Raw genomic sequence first — 27,941 nt, forward strand, 5'->3', positions numbered from 1 at the left:
CTGTAGACTGTATACGCAACTCAAGCGTATCTCTTCTCTACGCATGAGAAAGGGATGTCAGGAGTCTGTAATTAGCTGCGGGCTTTGTTGCCTTGCAATTATGCTTAATCGGGTGTCCGGTGTCATTCTTTCAACCAGCCTGCAGGCAAGATCAGTTTGTGACATTAACAGCGATGGTAGTTTCTTTAAATGTGCTTAGCTCCACCAGACCACACAGATATTTCTGTTTGGGGGACCCCATGTGCGGAAAGGAAACGAGCGAAAAGATTCCATCTTATCCTCCAAAGGAAGGAAGGGAATTAATTCCACGACGCTGCTCTCTCTGGCGATGCTCCAGATGATCAGAAGACAGGTCGTACCATGAATGGTTTCATCAACTCCTTGATTGTGGGCATGCATGAGGATTAGAGCCTTTTGGGTAGCTAGCGGCCCCCATTTCAAGAAGTCACAGTTGACCTGTGATTTTGAACGCTGGTGAAGATCAGCTGGCCGTGGCGTGGCTGCCATCGATCGAGCAGCTCATCCTTCGCAGGCCTATCTGCTAGACCCTGGCGAAGAGGAAATACTCTCCTAGTGTCCGTGGACGTCTCTTCACTTGGAGCTGAATTCGAACAAGTTAATTAGTAAGAACGAATTCCAAAAACTCGGTTCAAGGATTATAGAAAAATAGCAACACCAACAAGTCAGCAATCGTTTATTCTTAAACAAGAACAAGATTTCTGTGACTGGTGTGTATTAACAGCTCAAATGAAGATCGCAGAAATAAAAGGGTAGGTGGTGCCACCTGACCTGGTTGTGCATCATGTGATGGGCAAAAGCAAAGTGCCCTTATTGTTTTTGGCCGGTCGCTGCCAGCCGAGCCATGTCACTTTCTCTCCCTGCTCACGTTCGGTAAATGGTAAGAAATAGTGTAACCGTGACCTCTCTTTCGTCTCTATCTTCTAGCGACAGCACTCGTACCAAAACTACTCCTTCCTGCACATCATCCATTCGTTATCCAAATCCATTTCACCGTGCACTCGCATCTCTCTCTCTCTTCATCCACTTGTTATCCAAATGGATTTCACCGCTAATCTTTCGCTCTCTGTGCAGGTCAAACCTAATATGAAAATGAAGCGCACAACCACTTGGAAACGCTGGGGCCCTGGCTTTTCTCCTCCATCTAAAGAAATTTCAATTATTGCTCTCTCGCTTGTTGTCATTTGCTGTCACTTGATGTTCTAATTGTATCCTTTCCGTCTTAAGATTTGCTGCACTGGTTTGAACACTGAAGCTCTGGAAAATTGAAGAAGGATATCAGAAAACATTGATTGGGCTACGTGGAGATGGGGTTGGTGGCTTACACTGACGGGGGCTTGTAACATCGACTAAATGGTCCTCACGACGGTCGTGGATAAGCGGAAAAAGGGTCAATGTAATGTAATAAAGGGAAAGTTAGATCAAATTTCATATTATCAGATTTCTATCATACGTACCTGCCAACTTAGTGAATTGGAAAAAGCGCGGGTCCACGCAAGCTGGCATGCACGGAATTTATCTGTTTCTTTTCGTTGGTTGCAACCAACCGTATGGCGCCATTCATACTTTCAATAATGCGGTTAATGAAAAGCACGGCACCATCCGCTGCTTAGAAATTCAAGGATAAGATCAAACCTCATACAGGGAACGAGAGGGAGATTGAATCAACAATTTTGATTCTTGTAAAATGGCAATCACATGTAAGTGCCTGGCTACCCATCACTTCCAAATAAATAACAATCATGAATCTTTACGACTAATGGTTGAGCACAAAAATGGACTGCTCTTCTTTCATATTTTCTTTTTTTTCATAAGACGAAGACTTGTTCTGTTGTTTTCATTTCGTATTCTACATTATGAGAGAGAGAGAACGAGAGAGAAAGTTGGCACTTACCAGTTGATTTTACCCAAGTTCCTTTCTTTATTTTCAGGAGGAGAGGGCAGGGCCCACCCTGCGTCGGTGGGGGATGGGGATGGAAGGATCCCGAAGAAGCGCAAGGCTGCCCGCACTGCCCGCACTGCCCTTGAGGAGACGCAGTAACAACGAGAAACGGGACCTCCTCCCCTCCCTCTCCCTTCCTCCGCCTATAAATACAAAGCTCCGCCCCATCAGCCGCAGTTTGCCGCGGCGGCTCCTCAGCCTCTTCCGGTGGGTGGCCCTCTCTCTCTCTCTAAAATGTACATGTATATGTTCTTTTTACGTTACTTAATCCGTTATTTTTTTCCTTCCGTCTGCTATGGCGTTGTCAAAGTCCTTCCTCACTTATCCCCCTCTCTTATTTCGTTACTGGCTGCGAAGTCATGGATCAAACACAATGTTTCATGATTCATCGGTCTGGCGTTAACAAATACATAGCTAAATAATATCTACTTACACACACAGCCACATAGTGCTTTGTTTTCTCTTTCTAACACTGGTGAGCGAGATTAATCGATGAAAAATCAACAAGAGGATGACTATTTCAGTCTCGCATATATATTATATATATCGAGAGAGAGAGAGAGAAGGTCGGATGATTCTAGTTGTGATAAAAAGTGGACGCTGAGGTCGCAAAAAAAATCCCCAACCTCCTCTGAACTGTGATGACAGGGCTCTTCCCGAGACGTGGCGTCATGACACCTGCGGGTCCCATAGCAGTTTTAGCATGTGGGTCCCACGCCCCTTCAGTTTGAATGACTGGAGGTGAACGGCGTCTCAGTTTCGGCCGGCCACCCCGACCGGACCGACCTTCGGAATACCATCTTCATCTCTCTATCTATTTTCATAATGCTGTAATCGATTTGCTGGCGTCCTTGTTGTTGTAGTAACCTGTTATCTACTCCCTTCCCGTTGCTCAGGTGAACTGCTGCTTGCCGTATATCTCTCTGCTGCCTACAAAGGTTTTCTGAGACTAGAGACGCATATATAGAGTTGAAAATGGCGTCGTCGCATGTGGAGGTAGGCGCACATCACGACCACGGTCCTCGGCCCACCGTCAAGAGGACGCTTTCGAACGATGGATTCGAGGGTGTGCCGGTGAAGTCGTGCGTCTGCGCCCCTCCCACGCACCCCGGTTCCTTCAAGTGCAGGCTCCACAGGGGTCACCACCACCCTCCTCCTCCCGAGTCGGCTCCGCTGCCTTCTCAACCTCAGTCCGCCGTCTCCGCCTGCTCCACCCGGACGGTCGAAGCGCAGTGAGTCAAGGGATGAGAAGCCAAGACCACAGGACAAACGGTTTCTCTGGTGTGTAAATTAAGAGAACTGGTTCGCAGTTTGTATCCAGAGTTACTGCTCTCCAAAATCATCCGTCTGTTAAGAAGGAGGACCTCTCTCCGATCCGACTCGCTCTGTCTCTGTCTTGTCCCTGTACCTTCCCTTCCCCTGTAATATAATGGTGTCCTTCTCTCTTGTGTCCGTATGATTCCCCATTTACTTTTTTATGACCGTGCCACAATCGAACCGAAAGTCCGACTTCATCGGTCATCATCCAGAAAACATAGTTGACATTTTAATCACCGGCAAGTGAATCCACGAAATCGAACTCAAAATGGGAGAACCAGAAGAATTTGCACTGCTCTTCTTTTATGACCTCAAAATCTTTTCATTTAGACATGCCACGAAGTGTAGAAGACTGCAGAAAAGCGAGTTTCCTTTTCGTTTTTTCCCTTCCCGGCGTCCTCGCATTACGATATGGCGGAACGACGTTGAGTTCTAGTAAACCCCTGTTCACAAACTGCTATCTGAGGAGGCATGAGAGTGAATCTCAGAGAGGGCAAATAATGAAAGAACATTGGATACAAATACGCTGAGAACTATTGTTGTACTCTTGTATAAATTCACATGTTTTGTTCCCCCACGTCATGGATCAATCCAACGTCCTCCAAATGATATTCGCTTAAGAACCTATAGCAAATCTAGTTCTGGCCACTTACTGTATTGACCTTTTTCTTTTGTCTAAAAGAAAGTGACTTGACCCGATCAGTGCTAGTGGATTGAAGATAATCTACTGAGTTCTTTGATCTTTAGCTTCATTGGATAAATTACGGTTCAGACATTACATAGAATAGACCATCATGTTGCAGCATTTGGACAAGGTTTTCTACCTTTCATGTTAACCATGATCAAATCTGAATTTCCAAACAATAAGGCTATATCACTTTGCTTGGTGTTCGCATTTGCCCAACCTCAAGAATGACAAAAAATTTCCAGCAAAACCTCGTTTAAATCTCTACCGTTTCGACCAGCGGATTCAAGTAGGTAAGAAAAAAAAATCTCTATCGTTTCGACCACTTGAGGCCCCCAAGTCGACGCTTGCAAAAATATCCGACCATCTCAAACTGCTTCATACTGAGGGGAAGGCGAAACAAAATCAACATAATCAAGAAAGTATTATGGATGTCCCTCCAACTTACAATGAAGACAAAGGAATTCATAGCCAGAGCCAATACAGGATCATGGAACTTAAACAAGATCATTCTGAAATCACATACAAAAATCGGAGATTGTTAGAAGGGAAGAGCAACCGAGCACTCAAATCTTACGGAAGAAGAATTATCCGTATCCGCGCTCGAGATCATTGACGACATCATATATATGGGATTGGCGTCACGGTCTCCAATTTTGCTCTCCCAACCACAACCCAGACCTTGGTCCCTCAGGCTGTCGTATGGTTCTCATTTTCTCGCAGCGAAACTTCGCCCCTGCCTTCAAATTGTCATTCCGGATCAAACTCTTCCCTGCACCTTGACGGCTGAGAACATGATCCACGAGGACCTGCATTCCGGAGATGATACTGTTCCTAGCCTAATACACCAACAAATCCCGCTTTGGCAGTAGCATAACGACTTCAGTTATATTTGAGAAGACTGAGACTTTCGTCACCCGGATGCTCCATTCTTATTCTAATATATAGAATTACACGTAAATTTCATCAAGCGTATACCTGGTTAAGAGCTGCTCTAAAACGCCAGTTGCAGCCCAGCCTGCAAGCTAAGCAAAGAGCCTAGGCGAGACTAGGCACGTTAAGCAGTTGTGCACGTTAAGCAGTTTTAACTAATAGAAAGCAATATTAGTATTCCAATTAACAACAAAACTTGAAGCATTTCTTCAATGAACTTATAATACAAAGCAATTAAAATGAATGATCGCACTCAAAATAAGCATTTCATGACATGATAATAAAGTTACAAACACAAGTATAAGTTTGAAACAGCGAATATAATGAAATTAAAAAATGATGCTTAAAAGTTGTTTAGCATAACATCACTGCTTTGGATACTTTAGAGCATGCAAAATCTTCTAATTTCCCAAGTACCAATTACTAAATGCTGCATTTTCCCTTCCAAATCTAAAAGTCTAAACGAATACCAAACTACTCATTTAAATTTTTCTTAAAAAGGAGAGATCATAAATCCTCAACATAACCGCAGCTCCAATGTTAACCTTGTTCTTAAAACAGTCTTGTATAATAATCTAATAAGCAAGATAAAGTGCTAGGAAGACAACATATATATTATGCACAAAGCAGTTAAGAAACCTATAAGCATAAAAGATAAAACCTATTCAAAGTATAACCGTTTACAAACTATAACTATGAAAAAGTTATAAGTACATAAAGTCATAAATGTGTACATGCACACATCCATACTATCTATACAATCTGCATACATCCATGCTTCCAATACAATCTGCATAAGAACGTCTGAAGAAAAAATGAAAAAAAAAAAAACTCTCATACAGCGAGAAAGGAGAAGGAAAAGAGAAAAAGGAGAAAAACTGAAAAAGAAACAAACTAGGCCGGTAGGAGAAAAATAGAAAAATGCCTACGCTATTGAGTCACTAGACAAGGCTAGACGCCTTAAGCAATGGCACAAGCATTCTCAAATGGCATTTCATCTTTGAACGACCCGCGTCTAAGGTCCTAGATGATAATAAGCGTAGCCTTCTCTTTCTCTCTTATGCAGTTGTGAAGGTCGTAAGAAAAGGTCGTAAGAATCACAGTTTACGTGAATATGAGCTACTTAGTTTTGTGAAACCATTGATTCTACATCGTTCCTGAACTGAAACGCAATAGCTTGATCAAAATATCAACGACCTAATTAGCAGCAGAAACAGAACCAGATTAACTTCATTCTGATCACATTCTCCTTTCAGCAAATAATCTGAGTATCAACATGCATTATCCTGTAACACAAAACTATGTGCTTTCTGCATGTTGCATCCAAAGAACACCAGGTAATTCATCTTTCGTCCAAGGTCATCAACAACTATAACCATAAGATGGCAGCTCCATCTATTATCCATATAAACGGAAGGCAAATCACCAGCAGTTCTCCAGCGAATAGTCAAGCAAATCCTGTTTCCGTATTTAGATGTCCAAGACACCAGATCGAATGCTATGAAGAAAATTATTATTGCTGAGATAACCTCACCATCCCCCAACGTGATCTTCCAAATGAACATTTGGAGACTGGAGTAACTGATGGAACCTAACATACCACAAGTTGGTTAAATTACCTGAGTATATCAATAATCTGCAAATAAGAACAGCACATTTGTATCAGCTGATCCCAAGTAGGTGCCTTTGCTGCTGGGACCCTTAATTAACCCACATCCTCCCTGACTTCTCAGAAATTTGATAGATTATAATCCACACAAGGAAAAACATTCCTGTTCACCACAATGGTGTGCCATCAAATTCTATTATGGCAGCTCGAGAGCATTGCAATACGAGGATCCCCACAAACTTTAAGAACAAGAAAATAAAAAAGTCTTCACCACGTTTTGTTACGGATAAATACAGAAAGAGAAAGGAAGCAATGCACAAAGGGAGGAACTTTCAGCCGCATGACTAAGAATGAAGCAGGGGAAATTCTAGAGCCAAGCAACCAATACCGATCAGGATAGAGGTCACAGAAGAAATGAGGTCACATCAGGATTTTATACATAGGAAGAAGAATACCTAGTAACGCCTTCATGAAGATCTAATAAGCCCAAAGGTCCCTAGGCAGCTAGTGGGGATAAAGGAGCAAAAACCAGCATCCGTGGACTTGTAGGTTAGAGAGAAAGTAGATATGCCTGTGAAAGCAAATCGTGGCGGGAAGAAGACAACAAACCGAGACACCCAGAGAAGACATAAGAAAAGCAAAGAAGAGGGAGAGGAGGCCGGGGAACCTGCCTGTTGATCTCGACTTGCGGGGGATGCCCTTGTGGACAGCACCGTTCACCATGATGTCGACATAAGTCGCATCTCTCTCTCTCTCTCAACTCCGCAAAACATTAGTATGCCGTATACCTTTTTCATGGTTGAACCATACGGTATATACCCTGTGAGTTTTTTTTTTTGTACTGGTCCAACACCTTGTTGGAGTACTTTAGTAATGTTGAAAAATTCTCTTTCTCACACATTGAAACGACCTTGCAGTTTAAATTAACTAACTGTTAATTATATGAATCAATCTTCGAAGGCATTTTCTAAAACTCATTCTTTGTCATCCAAACAAAGACCATCCTTTCGAAAGTGAAAACATGGTTTTCAAGGTGTTCCAAATGCAGAAACCCGTTTCTAAAAGCACATTAAAGGAAAGGGGTTTCACAAAAACCATTTTTTTAAGTATCATCTAAACGCAGCCTACGTGTTTACAACTCAAAACCTCCTTGGGCTACTTCTATCTAGTAAGGACTTTGTTGGGACAATAAATTAGACTAAGAGGGTGTTTGGCTGACAACCTAAAACCAGGTTTTGGTAGACAAAACTTGGTTTTACCCCAAAACACCATTTTAAGAATGTTTGGATGACATTGAAACTGGGTTTTTGCTAAAACCAGGTTTTCATGAAGGCATGAAAAACTGCCTCCTGTAAGATTAATTTTTACCTCTAAACTAAGTTTTTCACTTATTCAAACATCCAATCCAAGTTTACAAAACTGAGTTTTTGACCAGGTTTTTACAAAATTTAGTTTTCACAAAACCAAGTTTTTTGAGGGTGTTATCCAAACACTCCCTAAGGCATTCTGGAGTTGCTCTCTATTTTAAACAATAAATTAGTGTTTGCGAGCTTTGTCGGCCTACAAAGTGCAGCTCCATTTCATCGTTGCTTCTATAGAGCAGATCCCCGTGACTATTAGATTAAATTTGCTGGTCAAGGCAAATGGCATTCAAAGTGATCACTATCGCATCTTCACAGTCATAATTAAGACAATGGTAAACCCATCCATCCTCCCGCCAATCCAGAGCTGCACCTTAGCTAGGGAGCTACAACAAACAAAAAAACGATCAGTTTTTATAAGTGATCGACAATTTTCAAGCGCCAAGGAGATGACTTTGTCCACTGCTGTAAATCGCTCCTCAGCTTTTCGACAGACGAAGCTGCTTGAGTCTCTGTGCTCGTTCCCTGATGTTGGTTCAGCTTCAACCCAGGTGAGTTCATACATCTATTGTTCATGGACTACATCACGATCAGAAAGTTCAGCAGCCAAAGAGCCACGCATCAATTTTACTGTTGGCAGACAAACAGCAGAAAAAGAAAGTTCTAGTTGCTTTCCATCAGTGATCTAGTAGGCATTTATTTCTATTAATTTATGGATTATAAACTGGCAGATAAGGGAAAACATTATTTACATTTTGTACACCATATTTGATTGATTGAACATGAACTGGCTGACAAGCAAAATCTAATGTACATTCTATGGGACATCCCTAACATCTATATCCTGTTAGCCACCCGGACTTCCATTCCGTGGGAATAGCTAAAGAGTTTCGCCAAATTGAACATTTTACAGGAAAAGGAAGTCAAGTCTGGCTTACAGGCATCAAGTTCGAACAGCCAGTTCATTCTTTTAAACATACATTGTTCTAAAGGCAATCTCAGAGATGCAAAACCATATTTTCTCGGGGGAAATGTACATTTCAAATGACATTATATCAAAATTGACGCTAACCAAGGAAATTATTACAACAATTGAATGCTTATCCCTCAAAGAATCACCTTAAAGTACACAGTTTCCAGGAAAGGGTGCTCCAGTGACACCATTTCCATGATCACTAACGTGACCATGGAATGCCGATATGAAAAATGTTTTAGCTGCGACCACATTCCTGACGATTCAATTGATCATCCCACTTCCAATTCAATTTGTGTTTGGCTTGCTGGCAACGTATCCATAATCTTAGGACCTGGAAAGGCATCATTACTGTTTATGCGCATTGAAGCAACCTGCCCCAGCTCTACATCACCATGTTTTCTGCAAGTGCTATGTAACGACTTCCAAATAGTGGTGTCAGGCTCCACAGGCATCGTAGCTACAAGCTGATGAGCCTCATCAAGCCTGCCTGCTCGACATAGCAGATCAACAACATAACCATAATGTTCAGTAGTGGGCATGATATTGTACTCATGAATCATGCAATCCAGATATCTGCAACCATCATCCACCACACCAGCATTGAGGCAAGCGCATAAGACACCAATGAAGGTAATGTCGTCCGGCCTCACCTTCTCCATCTGCATTTCATGAAACACATGGATTGCATCTTTTCCTCGTCCATGCACTCCCAGACTAGTGATCATCGCGTTCCATGTTGCTACACTCTTCTCCGGCATCTTTTGGAACACACGTACAGCATCACTTATGCTACCACACTTGCTGTACATGTCCAGTAGAGCAGTCCCCAGAAAAACAGTCAGCTTATATCCATGCTTCTGAATGTAATCATGCACCCAATTCCCCAAATTTAGGCTCCCAAGTTCGGCACAAGCCAAAAGAAGGCTAACAAGAGTGAATTCATTGGGCCTCACATTGGCCAGCTGCATCTGGTGAAAGAGCTCAAGCGCTCGGTGGGGCTGCCCATTTCGAGCATACCCATTTATCATGGCAGACCAGGAGACCACATTCTTCTCGGGCATGCGCTCAAACAACACCCGTGCGGTCTTGAGATCTCCACCCTTCGCCAGCCCAGAAACCATGGTGGTCCAAGAGACAACGGTTCTGTGAGACATATCAACAAACATTCGGTGTGCAGACGCCGTATCGCCAGAACTGAGATAGAGATTTGTCAAATTGTTCTGCACGAAGGTGTCCGTATCGAACCCCGCCTTGATCGCACGGGCGTGAACCTCTTTCCCCTTGTCAGAGGAGCCGAGGACGACACACGCCTTAACGACGAAAGGGAAGGTGTATTTATCAGGGGAGACGCCCCTGGCAAGCATGAGGTTGTAGAGGAAGAGGGCATCCATGGGCGACCCATTGTGGGTGTGGCCCCTTATCATGACGTTCCACACGAAGGCGTCGGGGTCAGGAGTCTGATCGAAGACGAGGGTGGCGTAGCGCATGCTGCCGAAGGAGACGCACAGCTGCAGCAACTTCGCCAGCAGCATGCAGTCGTCGGCGCAGCCGCTCTTGATTATGCGCGCGTGCACCTGCTTCACTTGCTTCGTGCTCCTGCACCTCTTAAGGAGGGCCAGTCCTGCCCTCCGGCCGAACTCACGATCCCAGACGACGTACGGCCGGGGGCTCCCGTCCCCGGTGCCTGCGACGCACACGGCCATGGCCTTAGATCTCCCCGCTTGAACTCTACCGCCGAAATTGATGCCGAAACGGATTCAAAACGCCGAACCCATATGCTTCTGTTTTCCCACCTCCAAATTCATTCCTTCAGTAGACGGCAGCAGAAAATCCGTGCAGGGGAGGAAGGTGGGTAGGCTTCAGATGGAGCCAGCAGCCATATCGGTATCCATCACCCAACCGGCCAATCCTTACGAGTTCTGGGCAACAAAATTGTAATTTGAGGATGAGTAGGAGGGAGAAGTACCAGAAAGACCTCCAATTCTCGCACTGGTTTAGCCTTTCAGGAAATTAGGAGGCATGTGGGTATTTAGCACATCATCCAAAAGAAGATCAGGATATGTCGCCTGTGACACCCCCGTTTGTTTCCGGCCGTGTAACCCGCCACTAGAACCATCCCCCTTTTTTATGACAAATTTGAGAAGAGCATATCCTTAGCCTTGTTGCAAGTTGTGTAAAACGCCACTTCATCTGAGTTCGATTCAGGCTCGCTAGCTACTATAGAGACTTACGTGATGTTGGTGAACTGCACTAGAAATTTATGTGATAATTCGCTCCATATGTGACGAATGAGTTAATCAGCGACACCTTTACAGGGCCAGAAACAAAGGACGCTTAAGTGAGCACGAAGCCATGATAAAGTGGAAATGATTCTCCGGATTCCCTACAAAACTATTGATAAATACTTTGCCATTACGAAACCAGCTTCCACAAACGGTGTCGTGGTGTAGTTGGTTATCACGTCAGTCTAACACACTGAAGGTCTCCAGTTCGAATCTGGGCGACGCCACTTTCCCCTATTTCTGTTCCCTCTTTACGTGTTCTTATTGGCGGTCAGGGTTTTGCCATTTTTGCTTCCTTTTCAGTTTTCGCCGTTCTACTGCTCTTCTTACACACGCCCTGTATGGCGTGTTTGCAAAGCTGGACTTTAATTTCTAGGTAAACGAACGAAGTGTTGTTGGTCCTTTTCTCCTCTTTGATCATTTTGAAGGCGAAGAAAACGGTGTAAGAGTGGTCTTTTTCCACGGCGAGGACAACCTTTATTTGAAGGGAAACTAAAAGATCAGCCATGGCAGAAACTTAATTTTGAAATTAGTTTTTGTCGATGGATAGGGTTAACAAGAAATTTGAACAATTACCCTACGCTTTTAAGCCTTTCTGCAGCATTTTTTAACACACTGTAATGTACTCATCATTAGTTAAATGAACATGAAAATTATCAAAGGTAGCAGAAATACGCACAACTTTTGAAGGGATAAACAAAAACAAGCTCAGGCTTCAAATTTTTTCAATTAACTGGACGAGCTACGTAAAAAAGAGCTGACTAAATGTAAGAAATCCAAAACCTAAGTACGTTTTTGTCACACCACCAAAAGTTGCGTTAACTTTTTAGTATAATGTTCTTTGTACATAAAAATTAGAAAAAGATGTTTGGTTGGAAGTCCCCATAATTATTTTCCTCTAGGAAAAACTACTATTTTGCTTAATTTCAAACTTGGAAATCCCGTAACGGAATTATAATTGCATATTGTTTTCGGCAATTTCGTTGCAGAGATAAATTTATCGAGTTACTTTAATTTTGACTGCAATGTGGTGATCATTATGCTTGCAAAACTAGAAATATATTGTTAGACCAGTTTATTTAAGTGCGGGTTGCAAAGTCCTAAGATTTCAGGAATTTTAAATTTTTTATCTCATTTTATTATTCAACTTGGCCGAAGGATCTGAGGGTGTTTTAGCATGAAGATTGCGTTTATATGATTTTTGGACAACACCTAAAAGGATGACTGTTAAAATGTAATTGCAGTGAAAACTAATTTATTCAGAGACCAAGCTAAGATTCACCTTATTGTAATGACTATGTTTTATAACCCATCTGTATCATTTACACAATCGTTTTTAACAAGATATCTTCTTTATTTCACATGAGTGATTGGATGAAGTGCTTCTTCAAGATAGATATCCAAGATTGACTGGTTCTTCTTCCCGCACACAGTTTTAAATATTTAATGTCTCCACAACTTCCACCACAGCTATCCTAGAACCCGGCCGTACCCAGATGCAATTTGGAGTTATTCAATTCCAGAGTCCACAAATATGAAGAAATAGTGGTTACAGCTGACCGTTCTCTCAGCTGCTTCCACGTATATACCAGCACAAAATTATTAGCTCTTGCTTGGCCATGAAAAGTAGACCAAGTTGGGACACCTTGATCAGGTATCTGAACATTTCCACCACGGTCCTTTTCTACTATTCCCTGCAATCGTCACAGCTGAGGTGTCCAAAGCAATTTAGTATGAGAAAACAACAAACAGTTTCATTTGCATAAATATATCCATGGTGGTGCTGGACGGGGAGTTGTAGTAGAGTGTCTTTCCTCTCACCTCACCCTCTACATGTAATTTAGCTAAGTTCCTTTACTGACGGCACTTCGCCTGGTGGTGAGAGGAGAAGGCACACGGATGAAAGACACCAACCATGGACGTGTTCATCCCTGAAGAGTATGTGCTCAGACGCCGAGAGGAGGCTAAGAAGATGAAGGCGGTCGACAGGAAAGTCCAAGAACACCCGGCGCTCGTGGAGAGAGGAACGAGGAAGGATCTGCCCAGTCTAGTTGGATGGTATTCCTTCATGGCCACCGAACATCTCAACTTAGCTTCGTCTTCGTCTGGTGCACAATGGCTGGCTTCCTCCCTCGATGATCCATTTGGTTGCTCCGTGCAATAGAAAAACTATGTCTGTCCTCCCCCACGTTTGAGGAATGTAAATGATCGTGTCCCTTCGTTGTTCTAACAAGTGTACCTGTGGCACCTTGTCTGATGGTTTCTCATGCTCCCTTGATGCCCTTTTTTGTATATTCTAAATGATGCATCGGGTCCCCAAATTGCCTACCGGAAAACGAGTGGGGGATAGAGAGGGGGAGATTTCCTATTCTCTTTCTCTTGTGCTGTGGATGTTCACACTGAGAAGTTAAGTTGAATTAATCTCGCCAAGCGACCAAATGACCGGTTTCTCCCTCTCGTCTCAAATCCTGAACCCTAAAAACTCCAGAAGTTTGAATGTTCATCTTCAGACACAGGAAAGTGCAAGACCATAAGACTTCATTAGAATGTCAAACCTCTGACTGAGATCCGCAGTGATCTCACCGCGGAAATGCTCCTCAGTGGTCTGAGATCGTCAAAGATCTCAGCTTTCATGGATTCCAGGTCGAAAACAGCATGCCTTTGAGATCTGCTTTAGAGTTTTTTTTAATGTTCATTTAAGAGAAACCGCATCCAGCGTAAAACCTTCAAGGGTATACACATCCAAGATTATGGCTTGCTTTAGGCCTGAATTGACATATGGTATATCATTAACTTAGGTCTTATGCTTGCCACTGTTTGCAGCTCAAAGGAATAACACACCAATTGCTGTTTTCCTTCCGTCTCAAACCAGCGGAGGTTTGAGGTGGTTGGAGAGCGGGAATGATACACTCATCTTGCTAGAGTTCTTTAAGCCTGAGGTCTATTTGCCTTCATTGGTACTAAAATAGATTCCACCAAAATTCATTTATGTTTTCAGATGTGATGATAATATTTGCATAAACGCTAATAAATAAAAAGAAGGATTTAGCAAAATAAAGTGAGACGATTGACTATTTAATTATTGAAGTTCATATTTGACAGATGTCTGTTACATAGTGTCTAGCAATAGGAAAAACTCATCAGCCTTGACTTTTGTACTCAAAAGAAAAGTAAAATAAACAACAAAAGCATGACCTGCAAAGTTTTGGGCGTCAATATCAGTTGATATTAAAGAGAGATTAGAAGTTAATAAATACACGCATCTATACTTATTTTAGTTATTTAAAGTTTCGAAAGTATAGACAATTCTTGACCACATCAAACAGCTTATAATACTAGTTTAATTTATTTCATGGTTAAATCATGGTTTTCATAAAACCATGATATGAAAAAATTACATGGACATAGTATAACTGAAAAATTATGAGTTCTTTCAATTGTTGAACTCTCCAACTTTACAATAATATTTTACGGTCTATACAACAATTAGTAAACGATTCTTTTCTTTACCTTTGCTTTTTTAAGTTCTTTTTCTCATTTGTTGATATTCATGCAGCTTTATCACCTCACTTGAAGAAGCCCTGAAGAACTTTGATTATGTTAGTTCGCAACTTTATCCATGCTCACAATCCTCTCATCAAACTTGAAGAGTTCACGCCTGTAATATTAGAACAACAACTTCAATTAGACCTCAAATCATCGATGAAACCTGCTCTAACACAAATTGGAACTCAACCTTGAGCTATAATAACTCCCACAATGGCCACAAAAACCTTGATGCTCCGGGTGTAGATGAGAAAATAAATAAATAAATAACAATTGCACATCTTGTAACTTATAAGAACTGGACGAAAGGAAAGAACATGTACTTAAATTATATTTGAAACATACAAGATGAACCCTACTTATGAATATGAGGATCGATTTTTATATCTTACAGGGTCCTGCCTTTATAAAATATGAAAATTGCGCTATAATCCCAATTCACCATACTCTGTCGTGATTTTAAAATAAAAAAAATGCAAACTATATTCTACTGCAGTTTCTCATTCATTAACAATCTCTATTCGTTTGAAGTTGACTTCACCATCGTGACTCCAAAATCTTTAGCTACATAGTTCAGATTAGACTTCTTAACTGGAGATAATATTCGTAATGTTTTTGCTGTTCATAATTTACTAATATGTAATTGAATTGATTGGCTTCTTTTATAGTTCGTTCCTTATCAACACCAATTTTCCCGGGCACCCGCTTCAGGGAACTTGAGCTCTAACGTTAAGGCTCTTCGCTAATACCTTTTTCGTTTTTAGCTCAAAGAAGAAAATTCAGTCGTACAATAAAGTGGCTCTAACGCTTGTAAGCCAGTAAAACTGTATAACTACACTTAATAACCTCGGAAAGAAAGAGGTACTACATGATTTTTGTTGGAACATAAAATCCAATTTAGAATAGCTGTAGCGCTACATAAACCTTAAATGCCTTTCTGGCCATCCATTCCTGAGGTATTACGTGGGTTATCATAACCCACAAGCTTGGGAACATACTAATTGGCTGTCTATGTTTTATAAAATGACTACGTTAGACCACAAGTTATCAAGAAACTATGTCGTTTTCTCTAACAATATAATCAAACAGAACTGCTAACATAACAACTACTAAAAGACTTAAGCGGCTAAATAAGGTCTACCAGTTCTAGAACAATACATTAAGATGTTTGTCTACTAGACGGTCTTTACATAACCTCTTATGGCATGTTCATATGTAGTATGTACCACCATATCAAGTTATCAACATGATTATTTCATATCATAATTTTGCAAAAATCATAATTTAACTATGAAAACAAACTAGCAGAACAAGTTGCTTGACATGATGAACCAGTGTTTTTACAATCCAAACTACCTTTAAATAGCTATAAATAGCCTAGATAAGTCTTTTCAAACTCTACAACTTGTATCATCTGAGACATTGAAAGATGCAGTTGAAACCCAACATATTGCTCAGAAGTCAGAACAAGGACAAATATGACATTACACGTGACAATGTCCACATCTTTGCTGCCATCTCTGATGAGCTCTAGCAGCAGCTTCCCCTATGGGACAAGGAGCAATCTACAAAGTAGGAGAGCTCAAAGCTCAACACTCTACTGATGCAGCTAGGTTGGAGCAAGCAAGAACACAGCTAGATAGCAAAAAATATCTAATCCAAACCTCACATAATCAGTTTTTCCACCACAAGAGCATGTGCTTGATAGAAAAAGGAAATTGTTATAGATCACATCAACTTTGAGCATAAGAGCATAAAACTTAAGTGTCCTTGCAGAAACTAACCTTAGTATTCTGAACAGCAGAAATATTGACACGCATGGAATCAAGCAGCTGAAATGACCCAACATAACAATTTTTAGCATCGTGGGCATTGATGATTGACCTTAATGATAGTTCCAGATCTGGTCTCAGATGAATGGACATGCTTCAGTGCTATCAAGCTATTCCCAAACTAAACGAAAAAGTAAACCCAAGAAACAAAGTGGTCAGTATCAAACTTTACACCTTTTAGAGAACCATTTACTGGGAAATTTAAAAAAGCAAGTATGAGATCAAACATGCATAGTGCACACACATATTTACACCATAGTAAAAAATGTGTTAAAAACTCGAAAAGTAAGTCAGATGAAAAAAGGTAAAAAACATGTTTTTTTAAATGACAAAGTGAAAAAAAAGTATTTCCCTTTTTTTTCATTTTGGATTTTTTTTCAAGTTTTAATGTGTTTTTTAGTTTTTCCTTAAGTTATATTTTTCATGTTTTTTTACATTTTTAAATTCGACATTTTAATTTTCACATTTTACAGATCTTTTTTTAAATTGTTTTGACATTTGGCGAGATTTTCTCTAGATTTTCCCAAGAAAAAACAACTTGCCTTATTATACCCTAGAAAAAACTCGTTTAAAACCCAGGCCATAAACAATATTTGTGACTACGATTTAGAACAAGCAACTTATTAATGGCTGATTAACAACCACGCATCAGTCATCTAGACAAAGAAAGAGGTGGTAGATTTTGTGAAGAGGCCATGGGAGAGGGAACCATGTGTTTTGGATGGGTATAAATGTCAGAAAGAGCATAGATTTACTCCATGCAAGTGGTGTGAATTTGTTGTGTAAATGTGTGTGTGTGTGTGTGTGTGTGAGAGAGAGAGAGAGAGAGAGAGAGATGGTCATTACATACATCTCTTACGCTACAATGGGGTCATCAAGAATCTGCAGAGTCGACTTGACTCCAGAGCCTCTCAGCATAAAGCTTGTCCTCTTCTTTTTCCTCTGTGGCACTCTCAGTTGCCTCAATAATATCCTCATCTTCATCATCGATCATATCTTCATTCATGAGATCCTCCTCTCCTGACACTAGAATAGCCATTTGCTTCTCTAACTCAACAGCACAAGCTTCTCTCATTGCTTGCATTGTCGCTGGCCTATCATTGACTTTGTACTTGGGAGCAGGCACCACAAATGGCAAAATTATGTTATCAAAAACTAGATTCTTCTCAATATCCCCTTTAGTGGTTTGTGGAGGAGGGACAACCAGAACAAGACCAAGCTCATAATTGCTTATACGAAGTCTGGAGCCCAGAACTGAGCTACCGATACTAACCGATCCTGACTCAGGAGAATCCATCAGAGGATATCCCCAAGCAGCTGCACTCAAATTATGTGAGCCAAAATATATCCAACCAAAGGATGAGGATGTAGTCTTATTCCAGAAGCGTCTCCGTGCTACCTGCAAGCAGTGAAGGATGGAAGCAATAAGGAAGAGCACAGAAATGATAAAAGCACATGTTTTCTGCTAAAATACAGGAAAGTGGAACCATGTGTTCCAAGATCTTAATCCTGGGTTTTGAGGGCATCCAGGCATCCTTATGCATTAATGGTGGATTCTCCAATGCATCATCACATGAAACTGTTAACCTCTCCTCCAATCCTCTTACTACTCGTCATGGACAATCAAATCCAAAAGGCAGCATCTAAAAATACAAACAAAATTGCGAAGGATATTATTACCTTAACATGCATTGGGTGGCCCACCCTTTCACTTGGACAGGGAATTGCATCATACAATATATCTGCAGCTCTTAACCTTTGCCAGGTTTTCTGCAAAAGTGAAGCATAATATATATATATATATATATATATATATATATATATATATATATATATATATATATATGTCATAGGAAATCCAAGAAACATATGAATAACAGCAACTTTAAGGTTGTTAAGCAAATAACAATACCTCTGAGAAGGAAAGCAGGTGACGGTAGGGCCAGATTCCAGTTGCCCCAAGTTTCACCCTCTCCATGGTAGGAAAAATTATCTTAATAGATGGACTGTGTGACTCATGCTCAGCATTCCAGAGCCCCCACTGTAGAGTAAGAAAAAGAAGCTTATCATACAGACTGGGAGAAAAACAAAAATGGCCTTTGAAATCTTGGCCAGAAATATGAAAATGCATATAAAATTGTACCTCTGGGTCAGATTCTTCAGAATCAAGGGACTGGGATGACCTTTTCCCAGCTGCTGTTGCAAATGCAGCTAAAAAATGTGGATTAAGTGACGAACCAATAGAAGATGCACCTGAACAAGAAGGCAAAAAAACAAGTAAGAATGGAAAGCTCGTTAGCTGCTTCAAGTAGCACAGCTGGTACATGATACCAAACTTGAAAGTGGGCTCAAAGTAATCTTATGATGGACTGTGTAAGAAGCTCACATTTTTTACCATCACTTGGACTGCATAAACTTATCTAGCAAGAAAAATTTGGGCTTTTCTCCAGTTCATGATAATACTACCCAGTTGCTATCAATTACCAAGTTCCTAGATATTGTGATGGGTAGTTTACTGTTTTGCCAGATAGCTTGGTTGATTGAAGAAGTTATATTGGATACAGAATCAACGGCGATAAAACTTGCATGGAATTTGAATCAGTGACAAAAGTTTAAAAAAGAGAAAAAACTCGCTTACCATATACAAAGTCAACTTCTTGTGAATCAGGCCATTGGTACTTTGATAACACCTTATCATGAAACACAAGAGCAAGATATAACATATGACTAAATTAATTGAGAAAGATGAAAGTTTTCAATGTTTTATCATGGTCAATAGTCAAAAAGTCTAACGTTTAACACAGAAAAATACAAATATGTTAATCATAAAAATATGCAGCAGCCTAAAATTTTAAGAACATGTAAAAAAACCAAGCTGAAGTTTAGGATAGGAGTTGAGGACCAGGATTTGAGAACCCATTACTGAGAAATAAACAAGGCACAAATGAAATGGAGCAAAAATAAAAAATCAAGTCAAGGAATCATATGTGATGACATATTATGAAAATGAAAAAACAAGGAGTTATGTTAGGAATATGAAACCCTAGTCACAAAAACTGAAAAACCACCTGACTTCTGAAACAGTGACAAAGGGATAGTAGAATATGAAAAATGAGAATCACTAACCATTTGATTAAGGTGATGAGGCGGCTTACAAGTTATTGTATGAAAAATGATTTGGTAAAGTCAAACTGCTAACTGTCATTCAACTTTGTAAATATCTACTTCTGAGGTGGCAACTTATTAGCCAATAGCCATAAATGTAAATTGATTGAATAATTCACAAACAGTTCTTATGATCCTCATATTTCATGGTCCTCATATTTCATGGTCTTCCTGTTCTAATTTCTGTACCATATTTGAATATACTATAAGTCTATAAATACTCAGAAAAAACATGTTAACTCTCATGTAAATAATTTTAGCTTGTCCATGTACTTACTCTATTTCAATAACCAGTTTCAGGCTTTCAGCTTCTTTTAACATTTCTTAAAGAAAAACTCCAAAAGGTTAACGGCACATAATTCCATAATTTATTACTAAGATTTTGGTGAGTTAATAACAGATCCAAACAAATGCCCTCAGAAAGTACCTCACATGCAGGAAATATACTAGACATATTTCATTAGTTAAAAATGAATTTCACTTGCCCAAAACTGTGCGAAAAAGAAAAGAAAATTGTCAAAAGGAGCACTAAAATATTAGTGATTATAAAAACTACACCTACTTTTTGATACAGTCAACAGAGCAAAAACGACCATTTGGACATTAACCCTAGGTTAACGTGAACTCAAATGAGTTAATATGATAAAAGGACCACCATAACCTTAACGAAGACAAAGTGTAGATTCATAGCTTGTATTAGCTTTGTTAACTACATCCAAAATTGAAAATACTATTACAGGATTAATTATATCCAAATAACTTAGTTTTTCTATTAATATTTAAATTTTAAAATAACTATGCAATCCTTTTCTAATTATAGAAAGTTCTTCGAGGAAGAGGTAATTGCATTAACAAAATAGGCATATTTTTCAAATTTTTACAGAGTAAAATGCTAAATTTCAATTATCAAAATTATAAAAATAATCTTAAAAATCTGTTTAATTAACCATAGAAAAACTAAGACATGTTTTTAACAATATGAAAAGGTTATCTGTGTTTTTTATTATTGCCAAATTGCCAATTACTTAGCGTGTGTGTTAAACTCTCACTAAAGAAAACGAGCAACTGCAGGAAAATTTACATCAGTTGTGCTTTCATCTGAAGTTCAAGTGACATGAAATGGACCAAATCGGTATTCAAGTTGAGGTTACTATTAGAACTCAATAATGTAAATGGGCTCTTAGGGTTGAACCACTTTTCTAACAAACAAGATACAACTTGGCGTGAGATGTCCTCAGTATGTTCATGAGAAGGTAAAACAGATCCAAAAAAATCAGTAAATTATAAGTCAAAAAGACTACTAATTACCTAGAACAGACACTTACATGCATAAGAATATTATAACTCAAAAAGACAACTAAATACCCAGAACAGATACTTACACGCATAAGAATACAAGACCATTATGAAAGTTCCAGGACATAAAACTGTGCAAACAACCTGCTACTTTAACAAGCAGCTCTAGTATTGTGGGAATGGTCAGAAAAACCTTTCCCTTTGAGGGGATAGGCAAGCTGTAGACAGGCAAACTCTTACTGCTCTAGGAAAGTACTGAATTATTGACTTTCTCAAACATGAACGTCTTAAGTTCAAACTCTAGCCGGATGGCCAAGCTCTCCACATTCAGACAGACTTTTCATATTAGAATCGACCTCAGAATACCTGGATCTGATTAGCATGTAGAGCAGTAGAGGTGTCTTGGAAGACCAGGGACCAACAAAAATTGATGGCAATGTATCAGAGAACCAATGGCTTAGACAGTTTACCTCATGCAGGCGCCAGATGCCAAGATTCCTTTGGATGGATGCCAGGAGATAACAGATGGCAACAACATGCTCATGTTGAATCAAATTTGAAATTTTGAAAAAGTTAGGCCCCTAAATAACATGAGCATCACAGATAGTGCATTATTCAGGTGAGAACTCAAAACCCCATGACAGACCCAAAAAACAACCACAATGAACAAAAACTTGCATAAGCTTAGACAGATAGAGGCTGAATGACATGCCTGTGAGACATACAAAATAAGTTTCACTCTGCTGTTGCATCCTGACAATGCAGCTGCAAGCACTTGTTGAGGAAAAATGTATGCAGAAAATGAGAAAAGTGAAGCATCACACAATGGTGCCACCCACTTTGCTACACTTCTTGGGAGAAAACCAAGTTGCAGATGATCTGTTTCAAAAGAATGTCACTGAATCCAATTCTCTAACCATTCTGTGTGTGTGTGTGAGAGAGAGAGCGAGAGAGAGTGAGCGAGAGAGCACAACCTTTCTGCAGAATGACAGTGAGTTCAGACTTCTTGACGCCAGGCATAACTGGTATATCATATGTAATTTTGACAAGAGGGTGAACCATGATTTTGTTCTTCGAAGCTGTTAGCCAGCCTCTTATGTTAGACAACTCATATCCAAATGATGGAATACCATTCCATATTCCAAACAAGAAGTACTGAGACTCTGAATTGCATAATTCCTCAACAAAGACCTCCCTACATATAATAACCTTAGATGGATTAAGTACAGTATAGCATCTTGAGGATATTTTATGTTACAATTTTGATAGTTGGTAATGTCGATTTGTCAATGCATTATATCCTAAAACCTAAAACTGTCGTTGACAGCTGCAAATATACTGTTAAAAGAACACGGTGGTGGACAGATGCAAGCATAAGGTTATCTGCAGCATCAAGCTGCACTTAGTATTCATTCATACAAGGGAATAGGGGCATCAAATTAAAAGCCAAACTTTCCAGAATTCTAGACAGCCCTTGGGTGCTTGACAAAGTCAATGAAAAATTGTGTCGCATTAAAGTACAAGCTGTCAAAAATAGTGTGGCTCAATGGACAGCCAACTATGGATCAACAATGACTCACCAACTGGGATTCCTTACTCATTGTGAGTATCAGATGCAGAAATCAAGAACTGATGGCATGGAACGAAAGATAAAAAGGTGCAGCAAGACCATTAGTTAAAGAAGAAAACCTTACAAGAAGAGGCATCATTCTCTGAGCATTCTGCTGGATGATTAATGATGACACTGACAGCATTACAATCTGCAGGTATCCAATGGTTCCTTTGCAAAATCACCTCCAACATGCCATATGCATTTTCTCTGCATTTCTGGATGATACTAGCAAGGGCCTTGAGTTGCACACCTCCAGGATCAACCTTAGCTTGAAACCGATGGCTTAAGCCCACTAAAGATGCTAGCACAGAACCAACAAATTTTGAACTTCTGGTAGCAGTCTGATGTATAGGTTGAAGTTCCTTAAAGCAGAATATGTTACCAAAATAGTCTTTTAGAAAAAGGAAGGCAAACACATGAAATTTTTTAAAGCAGAAACAAAAAATCAATAGAATAGCAAGTCATAACAAATAGGCATTTCATCCCTGTTGCTTCCACGTGGCAGATTTTACAAAGTATGATTTGACAAGAAAAGCTACTAGGATCGTAAATTGTTATTTCCATAGAAATGAAACCAAACAGCATAAGTTAAAACCAAAAGAAGCAAGTTTTACTGGACATCAGCAAGAAATGCGCACAAGTGCAACTTACAGTGAGAGAGTGAACATGCCCCAGGTTAGATGGAAACATAGACTCGTGTATCCCTGGTATGGATGCTACCAGATGACAAGAGGCCTTTGTAAAGTCATAGTGGCATAATTCCTTGATCCAATATGCTTGGTTTGGTATATCAACAACAAGAGAGGCAATAAATCCGGCTAGCTGGGCCAGAAAATCTGACTTTAACTCTTCAGATATTTTTTCTCTTTCTATGTGTACATGGGTGAAAAGAGAAAAATATTCAGGAGATTTTCTGCGAGGAAAATCTTGCCACCATATGGTATTTGTCACAGTATTCCACTGCCAAATTGCCAACGGATAGATTGTTAGTTCATAGGAAGAAATCAAGAAAAAATGATAAAAAAAGAAAAGTTTAACAATGCTGGAAGATGATTACAAATGATGGGAAAAAAATATTGGTTATAAAATAAAAAGGGAAGCAGTGACAACTTGACAAGCTCAACCCAACCCACAATTTAAAACATGCCATAAGAACATGAGAGTGGAAAGGTGAATGCAATCATTAGATCAAAAGGTAAGTTCCACTTTGTACTAAAAGCTAATGACATTTGATTAATATAATTGACATCCTGACTCATTCATGAGATAGTTGTTAAACAGAAATGGGAAGGTGCCATCTCAATGCATATAACCAGTGGGATGTATATAGAACTCTGTAGCAATTCTTAGTAGGCCACATGTTAAATCATCACATAATACTGATAAACTGATACAAACAGATAGACCTTTGAAAAATGAGGATCACAGTGAAAGAAACAGCAACTGAAGCCCCACTTAAGTAAAACAATATCAAACTGGGATCCTCAGGCAACAGTGTTCTGATCAGTAAAAAACTAAAGAAACAGCAGCAATATCAAATGATAATACAGCTGAATGCTGATAAAGTTACCAGACAAAAAACACACATATTTTTCTTTCATACGGAAGATAACATATACAATGAAATTATATTTCAAAAATCAAGAGTATGTCAGAAAAGAAGCAAAGTCCAAGACTGCCATCTTCAAAGATCCACATAAACTGAACACCTGTTTTGGAACTAAATTTGCAGATGTGATGATAACACGAATGCTCTCCTCCCTTAGTAAAATAAGCAACTTCGGATGATGACATGCAACTCCTTTCTTCTTTTTGTCCTTTGCAATGGCAATTTCATCAGGAAATGGGGGATGCCTAAAAATGTGAAATGACCACCATTAGAAAAGTGTGCAGTCAGAAACAACCCAAAAGTGATTAGTCATCATTTGAACTACTAGTCTATATTGGATATGGTTTCTGATAACAAAGAGTAGTCACGGAAAAAGGAGGAACAAAAAATAATGCACTTACACAACCACCAAATTTGGATATTGAGAATAAGGTTGTGACCATCTCTGCTCATGAACTGGATTCCAGCATCTCTCCGTGTCATGGCATGCGACCGTTACAGGTAAATTGTTTTGGATCTTACAAGCAGAAAGAAACCTGTAAAAGTTGATAATGAACTTTCAGTACTTACATGTATAAACGCAGGTTGTTCATTGACAAGGAATTGCATATATTTTCACTTGAAAATAAAGGGTAAAAATAAAACCATAAAGCAAGGAATTAGAGCAGATGAGAGAAGCAGACTAAAAGGCAAGCAACTGCAGGTACGTTGCTTCACTGAAAACTGCAAAAGCCTATCGCTTTGTACATGATTCAAATTTTTTGTCATCCACCACTATTTCATTTTATAACTATTCTTAGAGAAAATAGATTTTTAATGATAAACTGATATATAGTGCCTGTGCCACCATCCAGCAAGGTCACATGAATGATGTTTTCAAGACATTGGTAACCTTTTCTTTCATATTATAAATTACACGCAAGGTCACATGAATGATACTGTTAAGATGTTCACGACCTTTTCTTTCATATTCGCAGGCAGGTATACATCTATTTGAAGATATTACTTTTGCAGTGCCACGTCCTTCTCCTCTATTGGGTGACAAATTTAGAATTTACATCAACAAATGACATTGAGGATTACAAGCACTCTGATGCCTAAGATCTTAATATTCTTTCATTTTCACAGAAGGAAACCTTACGGAGATCTTCCTGGTGGACAAGAGATGGGTACTCAGGGACAAATGGGACAGGGTAGGGCAATTGTGCAGCACCCATGCCGGCATTTGATGGTTTCCCCCGTCATCACGAGGGAAAAAAATGAAGAGAGAGAGTGAGAGAAAAAAAAAAAAAAAACCTTTCGCATAAATAAGGCCAAAATGGTGTGTTACTGGCAAACCAATGGACGAAGAAAACATCATCATAGCTACAGCGTTCAGGGGAGACAAAGACTAAGAGTAGAATGAGATTACAAGATTTTGCATTAAAACTGGCAAGACTGAAAAAAAGATAGCTACATTTGGGACGAGATACAGGAAACATGTCATACCACGAGATATTACTTGTAAAAGTTGCAACAAATATGCGTGAAAGGCTCTCAACAGGGGAAAGTAGTTCTGGAAGAGAAACCGAGGCAGGCTTGTCTGTTGAACCAACGGTCATAAACTCAAGGCGGTTCAGGAATAGTGTCTCGCCATCTGATTCAGGAGTATGTATGTCTTTATTCCGTTTTAAGCCTTCAATGTTCTCGTTCATAAACTTGCATTGTCCATCAGCAAGGGAAGGCTCACAAGGAATGGATGAAACACAACCTACAGTGTTCTGTGCACTCACAGTCCTATGATTCAAGAAAATTTTGTGCTGAATAGCACTCTCCGTTCTTAACCTCAGTTTAAATGCATCCCCTCCGATATTCTTTGCTAAAAACAGATTCATTACATTATCTACATTACCACCGTAACTGGGGAGAGAACGTTCTTTGCACTGATTCGTTCCTGTGACAAGGATCCTTGTATTTTTTCCCATGCAATCACCTAGGATGGAAACTTCGCGTATTTCACATGAACTTTCGAAGCCTTTTACTCTCTTGGTAATAGAGTATCTCTCATTCAGTTCAATGTTCATGTTAGGAACTTCTGTACACCTAACTAGCTCCCTTGAAGGAGAAGATCCAAAAGAACCTGTGTCTGTCACCAGATTTATTTTTCCGTGCTCAATAGACATTAAATCGCAGGGAATTAAATCAGTCACCTTCGGAATAACATCAGGACCCTTGAAGTGTTTATATGTACCACGATATGCTGTAGGTGGAAAACTGCCTTCATCGAAGGCTTCTGCTTTACCTAGCCTACGACCAACTGATGCAGAGGAATTCCCGAAATTATTATTAAAACACATAATGTTGTCCAAATCTTTCCTTGCCAATCTGCACTTTTTCAAAAGCAATAGCGCCCTTAGTATCAGCTCTCCATCAGAATACGTCCCGCAGAAATAACCACGTTTGAGTGAACGTTTTTCACATGTTTTAGATAAGATTAATAAGTTACTGGTGCCCATGAGCCCCGTAGCTATATCTCCACCAGCGTCACTGATCTTTGATTCAGCATGCAGGGCCAAGTTACTGGATCCTTGGTCTACTTCAAAAAGACCGACTCTTCTTCTTCTATTTGTAGTCTGATTATAATGTCCAGAAACGTGCACGAATCTTCTGCATAGAGAATCAATACTATCCTGAGAAAATCCAACACCCGATAACATCTTTTTGCGAGATATCACCTTTCCGGGAGATCGCGTCCTTGAAAAATATAATTTGGAGAGCCTCTCGTAGACGGACTGCAAACACTGCAGTCGCATGGAGCTCTCACCACACCTCTGACAACCTGGTCCGCAAATTGACTCCGCATTGCTTCTGGTTATAATTTTATCAGCGAAAATAATACAATGGACAACGAAGCCAATGGGGCTGGAGCGGCCACCGCAGACAAAAGACACCACATCGCCGACGAATAACTGAAAAATGGCACGCCCCTTCAGCTTAGAACCGTTGACGTAGACGCCGTTCAGTGAGCAGTTAGATCCTCTTCGCGCCGCGCTATCATCCCCTCTACCCAATCTTTGCTGCACCTTATCTATCTCCAATTCGGAAGAAGAATTAAGGGCTCCGTCGATTATGAAAACCTTTCGCTCGTAACTATCGAAACAAACCTGGCAATGTTGCCGGCTAACACGACGATCCCTGAAACAAAAATCGCAACAACTTTTTCCCCTGCCGAAGGTGTAGACCCTATCCGCGCTCAAGCAAACAGATCTGTAGGAGCGTCCGGAGGAGGACGAGACCAACGGAGAAGCGGTGGCCCTCAAGTGCAAACATTGGGGCTCGCGATGATAGCGAGCTCTCCCTTTTTTCGAACAACAGGCAACAGGCGCTTCGCTTTGCTGCCTCTTGTGGGTTTCTCTCACGGACATCAGTGCCAAAGAAGAATTTTACACTCGGAAGAAAAATCCAAGGAACGATCGAGGAATAGCAGAAAGAATCATGCGTGAATCAGATGTAGCGATCGACGGATCGATGATCGGATAACGAAGATCTCGACGACTCTAAAATTGGAAGAGATAATCAACTAAATGGGAATTTAAATCCAATGGGAGGGGCGCGGAACTGATGAGGACAACAAACCAAGTTAGGGCAGAAGTCGAAGCGCCGGAGGACTCAAAAACTGCCCTTCCCGCCACGCCCCACGCGGGAATGGAAATTGCTCCTTTCCCCACCACTTGTCCCCTTTGTCCGTAAAAATGCCTCAAGCAAGCGATCTCGAATTT

At 40.1% G+C, this 27,941-nt stretch overlaps 2 protein-coding genes, 1 long non-coding RNA gene and 1 other non-coding gene across 7 annotated transcripts; 1 reads left to right on the top strand and 3 right to left on the bottom strand.

The window, feature by feature from the left end:
* Positions 1-4,363: 4,363 nt before the first annotated feature.
* Positions 4,364-7,609, bottom strand: LOC126410199 (uncharacterized). The gene is made up of 2 exons (XR_007573788.1): positions 6,960-7,609; positions 4,364-6,667 (listed from the first exon to the last, which is right to left on the bottom strand). It is a non-coding gene; the product is annotated as an uncharacterized LOC126410199 (long non-coding RNA).
* Positions 7,610-8,870: 1,261 nt separating this feature from the next.
* LOC116258198 (pentatricopeptide repeat-containing protein At3g26630, chloroplastic-like) lies at positions 8,871-11,127 on the bottom strand. Its single transcript, XM_031635359.2, has one exon. It carries the CDS (start codon positions 10,542-10,544, stop codon positions 9,111-9,113), a length of 1,434 nt encoding a protein of 477 aa, XP_031491219.1. The 5' UTR covers positions 10,545-11,127; the 3' UTR covers positions 8,871-9,110.
* A 149-nt stretch (positions 11,128-11,276) lies between these two features.
* TRNAV-AAC (transfer RNA valine (anticodon AAC)) lies at positions 11,277-11,350 on the top strand. The gene has a single exon. It is a non-coding gene; the product is annotated as a tRNA-Val (tRNA).
* Positions 11,351-14,429: 3,079 nt separating this feature from the next.
* LOC116257800 (uncharacterized) lies at positions 14,430-27,922 on the bottom strand. Of its 4 annotated transcripts, none has more exons than XM_031634788.2 (14): positions 25,672-27,914; positions 24,585-24,719; positions 24,284-24,428; positions 23,226-23,534; positions 22,657-22,915; positions 21,675-21,841; positions 21,433-21,543; positions 19,140-19,191; positions 18,645-18,754; positions 18,414-18,542; positions 18,182-18,271; positions 17,352-17,900; positions 16,454-16,622; positions 14,430-14,781 (listed from the first exon to the last, which is right to left on the bottom strand). In XM_031634788.2, the coding sequence occupies exons 1-12, from the start codon at positions 27,585-27,587 to the stop codon at positions 17,376-17,378; spliced, it is 3,948 nt and encodes a 1,315-aa protein (XP_031490648.1). In that variant the 5' UTR covers positions 27,588-27,914; the 3' UTR covers positions 14,430-14,781; positions 16,454-16,622; positions 17,352-17,375. The 4 variants fall into 4 exon arrangements, with proteins under 4 accessions (XP_031490648.1, XP_031490647.1, XP_031490646.1 ...); XM_031634787.2 differs by having other exon boundaries at positions 16,454-16,501; positions 22,657-22,936; XM_031634786.2 differs by having other exon boundaries at positions 22,657-22,936; positions 25,672-27,913.
* Positions 27,923-27,941: the final 19 nt, after the last annotated feature.

The sequence above is a fragment of the Nymphaea colorata genome, chromosome 7 (assembly GCF_008831285.2).
Source record: "Nymphaea colorata isolate Beijing-Zhang1983 chromosome 7, ASM883128v2, whole genome shotgun sequence".
Lineage (NCBI taxonomy): Eukaryota > Viridiplantae > Streptophyta > Magnoliopsida > Nymphaeales > Nymphaeaceae > Nymphaea > Nymphaea colorata.

Bases quoted from the DNA above. Each gene is read 5' to 3' on its own strand.
- LOC116258198 (XM_031635359.2), bottom strand. From the start codon at position 10,544: ATGGCCGTGTGCGTCGCAGGCACCGGGGACGGGAGCCCCCGGCCGTAC.
- LOC116257800 (XM_031634787.2), bottom strand. From the start codon at position 27,587: ATGTCCGTGAGAGAAACCCACAAGAGGCAGCAAAGCGAAGCGCCTGTT. The intron at 24,429-24,584 runs GTAAGTGCATTA...TCACATTTTTAG, and splicing joins TATCCAAATTTGGTGGTTGT to GCATCCCCCATTTCCTGATG. The intron at 19,192-21,432 runs GTAAACTGTCTA...TTTCATGATAAG, and splicing joins GCATCTGGCGCCTGCATGAG to GTGTTATCAAAGTACCAATG.